This window comes from Mastacembelus armatus, chromosome 21, assembly GCF_900324485.2.
Source record: "Mastacembelus armatus chromosome 21, fMasArm1.2, whole genome shotgun sequence".
NCBI classification, from domain to species: domain Eukaryota; kingdom Metazoa; phylum Chordata; class Actinopteri; order Synbranchiformes; family Mastacembelidae; genus Mastacembelus; species Mastacembelus armatus.
The window spans coordinates 23,831,289-23,841,800 of NC_046653.1; the positions used below are offsets into that span (position 1 = coordinate 23,831,289).

The 10,512-nt window shown below is 43.4% G+C and overlaps 2 protein-coding genes across 2 annotated transcripts; one reads left to right on the forward strand and one right to left on the reverse strand.

Moving 5' to 3' along the window:
- Positions 1-344: 344 nt before the first annotated feature.
- crygs2 (crystallin, gamma S2) lies at positions 345-3,876 on the forward strand. The gene is made up of 4 exons (XM_026295250.2): positions 345-482; positions 1,268-1,385; positions 1,501-1,743; positions 3,487-3,876. The coding sequence occupies exons 1-4, from the start codon at positions 442-444 to the stop codon at positions 3,757-3,759; spliced, it is 675 nt and encodes a 224-aa protein (XP_026151035.1). The 5' UTR covers positions 345-441; the 3' UTR covers positions 3,760-3,876.
- Positions 3,631-10,033, reverse strand: lcmt2 (leucine carboxyl methyltransferase 2). Its single transcript, XM_026295241.2, has 15 exons — positions 9,844-10,033; positions 9,035-9,159; positions 8,108-8,189; positions 7,837-8,017; positions 7,577-7,733; positions 7,254-7,443; positions 7,009-7,116; positions 6,299-6,386; positions 5,985-6,203; positions 5,213-5,452; positions 5,034-5,131; positions 4,464-4,651; positions 4,239-4,374; positions 3,929-4,165; positions 3,631-3,772 (listed from the first exon to the last, which is right to left on the reverse strand). The coding sequence occupies exons 1-14, from the start codon at positions 9,883-9,885 to the stop codon at positions 3,986-3,988; spliced, it is 2,034 nt and encodes a 677-aa protein (XP_026151026.1). The 5' UTR covers positions 9,886-10,033; the 3' UTR covers positions 3,631-3,772; positions 3,929-3,985.
- Between the last annotated feature and the right edge of the window lie 479 nt (positions 10,034-10,512).

A 10,512-nucleotide genomic window follows, 5' to 3' on the forward strand; every position in this document is an offset into this window, starting at 1 on the left:
AAAATATAAATATTAATAAAAGGATTTGACTGTAAACTTCATTATTGTTAATTCTGACTTTACCTTTGGACACAGGAACATGCTCCAAAGTCCATGTGAGTATTAAATAATAACCAGTGAAATGCATCAATTTATTAGACCAGTGTTTATGCAACACAACCAGTGGTGAAATGTAACAGAGTACTTTTCAAATACACACTTAGGAGTCTTAGTATTCCTGTTTTATACCACTTTGTACTTCAAAAAAAATATTTTAAACTGCATTAGTTTGTTTTATGTAAAATGTGTGTTCAGTGATCACTGTATTTGAAAGGAGCCAGCTGAGCTCGTTCAGGTGCAGGTCACGATGCCTCCTGGGTGTCTAACCAGTGGGAGGTCCTGAAGTCGACTCAGAATATATGTGGTCTGGAAACACCAGAGGGCCCCCCAAGGAGGAGCTAGATGTCTGGACTGCTCTACTGGATGGACAATCACTCTATGAGGTACACCTACACAATCTAATACAATACACTACCACTGATCCTCAAGTACTTTCATGTGCAGTTTTTGTTACAGTACCAATGTCACGTTTAGGGACAGTGTTGGTGTTTTTAATAATCTGCCCCCTAGTGTGTAAATAAGCAAATATTATTTAGTTTGTTGGTTCAACAGATTATCTGCTGCTGATTAACCTCAAGTCGAAAGTTGTTCTGCATCGACCAGGATACATCAGTAACAATATATAATAAAATATATGCAAAATAATGAAAGTACAGTTGTAAATAATAATACAGTAAATACATCATCACATATGGTTAATTATAGGTTGAGGTTAGAACATAATACATTTTTTTCCCAGGGGCCTTTTCTGTATGTTTCTGATATTGAGTAATTTGGTGTTATTGATTGTATTTAAGTGAGAACCTAAGGCTTTTCGTAGAAGTGGAGTCATTTTATAGAGTAGTTTTATTCTGGTACTGGATCTGAACTCTGCTCTAGCTGGATACTTACATAAGGCAGAAATAAGTCATGAGTTGGCAGGTCCTGGCCAGGTGGGGGCATGTGGTAGAGCTGGCATGTGGTGGGGGTGGGCACTGGACCTAGACAGTAGAGATGTGGGGTCAATGGACGCGGACCATGCCGGCCCATTATACCGTAATCCTTCCTCGCTTTTCTGGAAAAACTGAATAGCACTAGAATCACTGACTCAATTTTTGGATCTCATTTTCATGACAAAGCGATTGTTCCCCCTTTGCCTCCACTGTTGCTGTTTATAAACGTGGGAAAGCGGGAGTATAAAAGGGACCAGCAACGGGCCACTGCAACATCGAGACCTCAGGGGATCCACCACCAGCACCAGCACCACCAGCAAGGCTTTCCCACACATTTCATCCAAAATGGGCAGGGTGAGTCAACAGAGTGGGACATAGAGTCCGGTCACACTGTAGCATGTAGTTTGTTTGCTTTTCAAAGATTGTTCTAATCTACCCCCCGACTAAGACTCACCTGTTGTCCCCCCAGATCATCTTCTACGAGGATAAGAACTTCCAGGGCCGCCGCTACGAGTGCGACAGCGACTGCACGGATTTCCATACCTACCTGAGCCGCTGCAACTCCATCCGGGTGGAGAGTGGAGCCTGGGTGGTGTACGAGAGGCCCAACTACATGGGCTACCAGTATGTTCTGACGAAGGGGGAGTACCCAGAGTACCAGCGCTGGACGGGACTCAACGACCGGCTGAGCTCCTGCAAGATGATCCACTTTGTAAGTCAACGACCTGAGCCTCCACCCTGTTAAGTGAATGTGCTGAACTGTAGCGAGTACCAGCAGCTTTGTCAGTACAGACCAAAGTGGTTAATGCCACTTCTGTTCCAGTAGCAGATAGTAAGGACGACTTTTTACTACAATAAGAGAAAAACACTGGCAACACTATGGATACTGTCTTTATTGACAGCGTGATGTGTCCTAAATGCACCTTACTCAGTCAGTTGCTGGGTTATGTGCAGTGTAACCAAATTAAAGTCTAGAAATTAACCTTAGCTAACATGTTAGCCTAGTAGGCAGTCTGACTAATCATGGCTCAATCGTTTTAGCTATATATATATATATATATATATATATATATATATATATATCCCCAATCCAGTTGTTTGCCACAGCTGGTCTGAGGCAGATGTTGATTTTCCTGCTGTACTTTAACTATAAACGTACAGTTTGATGAAACATCCTGCGTCTGTACCAGTTACACCAGATAAAGCTGCCATACTGAGGGTTACTTGCATTATGGTGAATAATAAACATGTAACATGCATGTTTCTTTAAAACTGATGTGTGATCCAATGTACCAACTGTGCCTTGCACAAATATATCTTAAAAAAAGCTAATTATTGATTGATTGGCTACAGTGGCAATGCTAACAAGTTAGCAAAGGCTGGTTACTGGTTAGTTTACCAGTGTTGTTATAAAAACATTGCACACAGTCCAAGAACAGACAGAGAGAAATAGCTTCAGATTAATTTATTTAAAGTCCATCTGACACCAGCACAAACAGTATTTATAAAATATTTAAGGCGGGATTGAGCATATACCACTGGAACAGAAGAGGTTTGGTGTTATCCACCATCAGTCAGTGAAGTAAGTAAGAGCTGCATGTGCACAGTTTGGTTTTATTCATAAAGAATGAAACAGAATTAAAACATGATGCTCATATTAATGTCTTTGGTAGGCACTAACATTTTCATTTCAATCTCCCAATTTAACATTTCTAGCCGTATATAAATATTTACTCTTTTGAAACACTCTGTAATAAGCAGCTGTGCTTAAGGCTAAAGGCTAATTTCAGTGTTTGAATTACTAAACCCCAACAGTGACCCATGTTCCTCAGGGTGATACCACCTCAGATACAGGTCCCGAGGCACCATGACACCATGAACTGGTATCCTCCAGCCTTGGATTGATTAAATCAGCAGTGGTAAGGGTAGGGACAGTTGGCCCAGAGGATCATGGGTAGCTAGTGCTAGCTTTGCTATCACTGCCTGTGTTGCTAAAGGCCATCCATGTTGTAGATGACTTTTTAGCACATCATCTTGTTTCCAGCTGTTTTAACATTAAATAGTTGGATCAGATTCACATTTAAAATAGTTTCAATTACAGTTTTGAGAAGTCGTATTAGCTGCACTGACAAGTTGTAACTACAGATATCTGCAATTACATTTTGACTAGTCTACAACTGTATCTTTACTAGAATCTGAACCAGCCAGACCTCCTTTAAGGACACCCACAATGATGTCACAGGCACCATTACGCTGCTTTAGCATTTATTAGATATTCCCAATGTATTTCTGACTAATCAAAGCTCAGACTTAAGATATCTGTAATGTCAATTCTCTGTCTAATAAATGCTAAAGTGCTGCAGTTACATCTTCAGCTATCCGAAACAGAAGTGACTATTTGAAATGTACTTGTAGATATCTGAAATAGTGTCTCCTGTCGCCCTCCACCATGCAGAGCAACGGAACCCAGTACAAGATGCAGCTGTACGAGAAGGCGGACTTCAGGGGCCAGGCGTTCGAGGCCACCGAGGATTGTCCCTCGCTGCTGGAGAAGTTCCGCTGGAGGGAGGTCAATTCCTGTAAGGTCGTCGACGGCTGGTGGGTTTTCTACGAGCACCCCAACTATCGCGGCCGCCAGTACTTTCTGGAGAAGGGGGAGTACCGCAAGCCTGGTGACTGGGGTGCTGTCAGCCCTGCGGTCCAGTCCTTCCGGCGCTTCACTGAATGAGTCGTTCTCCATCCTAAACATTAAAAGACTTGTCAGGGCATCAAAAGTGGACACTCAATTATAGCCAAGACTATTCTGTGACTTTGAACTGAGGTCTCTCAATAAAATCCTGTTGAGCAAGCAGACTGATTTCTCTTCTCTGCAGTTGTTGAATCTTTTGTGTCCTTACTTGTTTAGATGTCCACAGTCCAGGGCTCAGTAGCGCTCACTCCTGTCAGGAGCTTTGTCATGAAGGTTGGAGTTTGGACAGTGCAGGTCTGAGGTCCACAGTGACGGGCTGAGGGTTGAAATGAGTCCCGAAGGAGAAACAGTTTCCTCCTCCACCTACCAGGAGCAGCTCTGGGTGTCTGGAGTCCGTCAGCTCAGAGCAGAAAGAGTGAAGCATCAGAGGCCAGGGCACCGAGCTCTGTGGACAGAACACGGCACGTCACAACCTGACTTCACCCTGTGTCCATTAGGTCCAGTACATGCGAACTAACCGTGTCCAGACCGAACTCCACGCTGCTGCACGCGGTGAGGTCGATCACCACCACACCCGGCACTGCACCCGAATGCAGCCAAACTCCACCCACCACAACCAGCCGCTCCCCAGTCACATGGGCAGAATGAGCGTATCTAAACAGAACATATGACACGATGTTCCCCTGAGTTTAAACGTCACGTCACATGAACAGAATCAGGTGGTGCTAAGGTTTTAAACAGACCTGGGAACAGGAGGGGGCTGCACCTCTATTCTCTCCCAGCAGAAGCCCCTCTCAGTTGGTCTCAACATGACCGTGTCCCCCAGCGGTACCCCCCGTCTGCCCAGTCCTCCAAACACCACCACCCCTCCCTGGTAGGAACATGCTGAGTGGGAATGACGGGGCTCTGGTGCAGCGCCCTCTACAGGGATCTGGACATAACAAACACAAGAAAATCTCTTACTACTATTCAGGAAGGTTCAAGGCTGCATTAACTAAACCCTCTTAAAGACACAGTATCAAAATCAGCCAAAGGAATTAGTAAACCTGTCAACTGTTAATGAAATGTTATTCCTGTATCATATTTAAACTTCAAATTAAGGCATTAAGTGTCTGTTCATGGCTCATACGTCAGGTCTGAACCAACGAAGGAGAAAAGTTGGTGAAACCCACAAATTCCCTTCAATGTACCACAAAACAACAAACCTGTTCATGTAAGTTTGTCACATTCAGTCACACTGAGTGTCCCACAACAAAATGTTAATACAGTGTCAATAAAAACCAGCTGATAAAGGAAACAGGGACTGAACCAACCTGAGTCCAGTGCTGCAGGTCCAGATGCAGGAAGTGGCCGTCGCCCAGAGCTGCCTCGGACTCGTTCTTCCCACCAAACACAAACAGAAAGTCTTCGCCTTCAAAACACATAAGACGTAATGAGCAAGTTATGTCAGAACGAAAGTGACAGAGTGAAGGAGGAGGACTTCTTGTTTTACCTTGGGAACTGATCAGAGAAGCGGTGTGTCTCCATCTTGGCGCCGGTGGATCACCTGTACACGCCATCTGTTCTACACAAAGTGTCACTGTTTCCTCAGAGCCCAGAGAAACAGATGAAGCACCGGGGTCAGGGGTCACTTTGAAAAGGCCTCTGACTGGGTTGAGCGGAGAGGAGCGACCGCCGTACACCACACCACCTCCTCCAGGGAGGGCGGTGACTGTGTGGTAGAGCCGGACACCTGGGAGCAGGAGACATGTCCAACAAATGTTCAGGCTGGGACCAAAACATGACTCACTTTACTTACACACATTCCCATAATTCCTTTTGTCCTTAGGTACCACAACAGTCATAAATCCCCCAAACAAAGAGCTATAGTGCAGATTTCAAACTCCGGGTAATAATAAATTCTGCAGCTGAAGAAGTTTGGGGTGAGAGTTGACATTCTAGAGTATACTATAATTAGAAACACGACTTATACACCAAAGTGACTTATATATGTTTGTATCTGTTCAATCAAAGTGACTTATACCCCAGTGTGACTTACAGTCCAGAAAACACAGTATATGTTTGTTCTGTGCAGCAGGTGACTGGAGGTGCTGGAAGGTAGTTTCCAGTATAAAAGGTTTAAGGCCAGTTTGCAAACTTTATGGTAAAACCAGCTATTTTTCCTGCACAGTTGATTTTGTGACTTTTAATGAATTGACTGAACCTATTTTTGTGTATTTTCTCTCAATGTGAGAACAAAAATGAAAAGCAGGAAGACCACTCACTCAGATCAACTGATGGCTCCACCCCGACACATCTCCAGCCCTCCTGGCCCCTGATGAGGACCCTGGTTGCTGCCCCCCTTCCCCCTCTGCTGGAGCCTCCTGTTAGCAGGACCCTCCCTGGGCTCATGGAGGTGGAGGCCATCCCCAGCCCCTCCACACTAACTGGTACCATCCTCACATTCAGGACTTGGGGACTCCAACGTGGGCTGATGGACATTACTGAGGCAGATCAGAAACATGTTACGGTTTTAGTTGGAAACACATGTTTTAAACTTGATGTATGACTTCAAGACGTTCCAAACAGTGAGATCCACCTGGACGAGGTGTGAGCAGAGACGGTTCCATGCTGAAGCCTCGGGACGCAGTGAGGATGAAGTAGTGGGAACATTTCTGGTGCCACTCCTGAGGACGGACACAGACTCTGAAGCATCGTTTGTTTACGTTGCATCACATCATGTGTGTTATTTATGCAGCAGCAGCTTATGTATGTTCTGATATAACAGGTGTACTATGATATGGATTAGGCCTCAACCAACAACTAATCAACAGAATTCAATTATAAAATAGTTGGCAACGAATGTATTTATCGATTAGTTAGATGCAGTGACGTGATGAGCAGCTACAGGGATGAAAATGGCAGAATGGCCACTCACTTTTGAGTTAAGTGGAAAATTCTAATAAACAAGAGCTTTTTTAAAAATGTAATAAAAACTTAGGATCCATTTAAATGTCATTACACAGAAACATAATTAGAGTTGGCTTTATTCTTTATCATATGTGTATATGTATTTTGACAATAAGACTGAAAACAGACTTCTCTATTGTAAAAATCTGATTAATCAAAACACAACTGACAGATTAGTTGATTATTAAAGTGGTTGTTTGTTGCAGCCAATACTAAGGACATGATCATATTAGCTATTTTTCTGTCCTGGCTGCAGAAAGTTGGATTTGATTCAGTGTGTTAATGTTTTGCAGAGTAAGTGCAGTGTTGTAAAACAGACATTTCAGTTTAAAAACTAACCTCATATTCATCAAAAGGCTCCAGACTCTCCACTCTGCATCTCTCCTCCTCAGGGACCAGCCCCAGGTAGAAGTCATTCATATCCAGACATACACACTGATCCCAGCCCTGGAGATATAAACAATGAGTGAAACACCTGGACCTGAACATGATAAATCATATTTTATCATCCCTCCTAATGTACTTTAATAAACACCTGTGTTTCATATAGTATTTGGCTAAAACTGTCTAGTCTGGATACTGGCCTCATCCAAGAACCTGCACGTTTGTGCAGCGGTGTCTGGGTACTGTCGAAGGGCGTGCAGGGCTGAGTTCAGCTTCAGGAAATGATCCTGCATGATCCGGCCGAAAGGATCATCCGGATGAATCTGCTCATACATGACGAAGACGGACTGAGGCAGGAGCTTTGCCGCCCAGCTGATGACGGCATCGGACCTGGAAGACACGCAGCATGCTTCAAACAAACTGGCTGAAATCACGACACCGACTGCTGGTAGATACTGTGACTGTGTCGTTGTTCCAAAAACACGTGATAAATGACACAATCTATAAAAGGCACAGTGCTCACCATCGTGTTTCCATGTAGGTAAGCACCACCTCAGAGAGAATCAGGGTGGGGGCAGTCCAGTCCAGCCCAGCTGCACCCAGAGCCTCCTCCACCTGGGCCTTCTCTCTGACATCCACCCCTAACAGACAGTACTGACTGCTGCACACACACACAGCTCCTGCAGACACACAAGTATGAAAACTAACATCCCCGCTATGACAGATTATTGTTTTTGCTTCACACGCACTGGATGCGAGTTGTGTGTGAGTGGAAAGACAAACCTGTACCAGAAGGTAGATGGGAGTCCAACGCCCCCCTCAGTGTAACGTTAGAATTAATGAGGGCAGCCTTTCGCCGGGCCACGTCTGGGAAATCCACCTCAAACACAACAGCCCTGTCCAGTGCCCCGTCTGCATGCAGGCGAAAATACAAGGAGTCGAAGCCTGCACCTAAAGACAAAACCTAGACAAAAGACATATCAGCAGAAGAACAGGTGAAATGGGAACGTGCACCCTCCACACAAAAAGACTGTCTGTCAGTTTGTTAACTCACCTGCCGCTTGGGGCAGTTTTCAGTAATGTGCAGGAATCTCCTCACACAGTGATCCACAGCTCTCCAGCGCACATAGTAACCTCTAAAACATGCAGACAAACTCAGTTCCATTTGTATAAAACAGCAATTATTATTATTTCTATGCCCTCTGGTGGATGTTTTCTACACAAAAAGCCAATGATTTACTTCTTTTCTGCTTTCACTCTCAATTAAATATCTTTTTTAGATAATTTTGCTGTTTGACATTTTATGCAACAAATGATTCACAGACAACTCAAAAAAAAAAAAAAAAAAATTCACTATACTAATTTACAATTAAAATATTGAGACATCTGACAATTGTCCATCTCAGAAATCACAATTGCCACAATTGTTGATTGGTGTGTAATTATTACCTCAGGGTTTCTACAGTGATGCTGTAATTTAATGTACATACTGTCCTAATGGTAAAACTATGACAGAAACTCAGTAGGGAAAATATTGGTTAAAGTTATTTATTAAGCTCATGGTTGAATTAACATTCACACCATGTTTTATTTTCAGAAAATTATCCCTAGTGATATAATTAATCAACAAACTCAGAAAACTGATTAAATAATCATGAATTCAATTAAGTTTCTGCTAAAAATCTACTCTTTCCTATTATAATGTGATCAGCTACAGCAGCTGTGATCTCATTATTCTAACTGTCTACAGGAAAAAGAAGAAACTTTAACCTTTCTAGATAAAATTCAAGATTTTCCAATATGATCGTTTTTTTTTTTGGAGGCAGTGGAACTGACCACTTTGTTCAACTTTTAAGACTTTTCAGGTTTAAAACTGATTTTATTACCTCGGCTCCATCACTGTGTACTTCGTTATTCAGCTAATTAAACTCACTGTGTGTCAACATGTCACACCAGGATACAGGAGGAGGTCTTCACTGACCTGTTGATAAGGGGGGCTCTCCGGGCCACTTTACAGATGAAGTGCTGCAGGAAGACGTCCTGAAAGTAGCCCTGAGCTGAAGCAGACGCCTTGCTCACCACGCTGCTGTCGTTGGTTCCCTGCACCTGCATCAAGAACGAAAACACAAAACCATCATCTCTGTAAACGATGTGACCAGTTGCACCGAACTGAACCAGTAAGGGTCAGTGGGAGTGGAGGTGTTTGGTCCACAGCCTTAAAACATGACAAACCCACTGTCTGAAACAATAAGTGACACCCACTGTTCTCGACTGTGCATTACACAGAACAGACAGTCAGTTCTGTGCATTACACAGAACTGACTGTCAGTCGGTTGAGGGTGAGTCTTCTAGTCTTTAGGTCGAAACGTCTCACTACTCATCAGTGAGTGAAGACCTCCTCCTGTATCCTGGTGTGACATGTGGACAGACTCTTCAGGAGACGTTGACTGCAGCTCTACAGTGAGTTTTACTAGGTAAATAATAAAATACAATATTATATATCAGGATGGGTCAGCTCTGAAACAGCCAGGACTGTTAGATCGGACTGACTCGGTTTAGCTCGGGGTTCCTAATAAACTGACCACGATGCGTGTTTAGCTTAAAAACCATCCTGCAGCTGAGCCCTTCGAGTCACTCGGGCTGTGGAACAACCGCAGTACAGACGCATGTAGTAGAAACACAGAGTTAAAGTACAAATACTTCGGTAAACTGCAGTAAATAAACTTTATTAGCTACGTCCCGTTGGTACTTGCTAACTAGCAGCTTTAGCTAACGTTAGCTAACACTCACCGCGGTGTCCCGGATCTTCTTCTTCCTGTTTGTCGCCGGCATTATATCAACCAGCCGAGCACAGAACCCTAAACATGTTCTACACAGTTAAAAAGAAAAGTGTTTTCGGTAAAAAGCAGAAGCCAGACCCAACCAACTTGTCCAGATCACACATGGCTAACACTTCCGGTAGGACTTCTAGCTCTAGCGCCCCCCTGCGCCCGGAGGCCACAACCGACGAGCCCGGTACACACATGAGCAGGTCCCGTTAAAAACCCGGTTTAGAAACCGATCCACGTAGAGCAGGGATGGAGAAATGAACATAATCATCACATATTAATTGAAACACATTAAATTATTGAAGTTAAAGACTGAATCAATAGTTTATGGACAAAATTCAGCAGATGTTTGTTTATTCCGACATTAGTGCAGTTTAAATGTGTTTATTAGGAATAGTAAGTGGTGTGTATTTACAGTGTGTGTGGTGGTACAAGATGTACACGTTTTAATTGCATATTAAAATGTTAATCCCTTTATATTCTGCGGGAGAGATGGTTAATTTCTCATTGCATAGGTTTGCTTGTTGTTTTTAAGTTTAACTGGGGATGTATTTGTGTTATGTTTCCACAATCCAAACAAACTGAGTCTAGAGGGGTTGGCCTACATTTTAAATACACCTGCTGTGATATG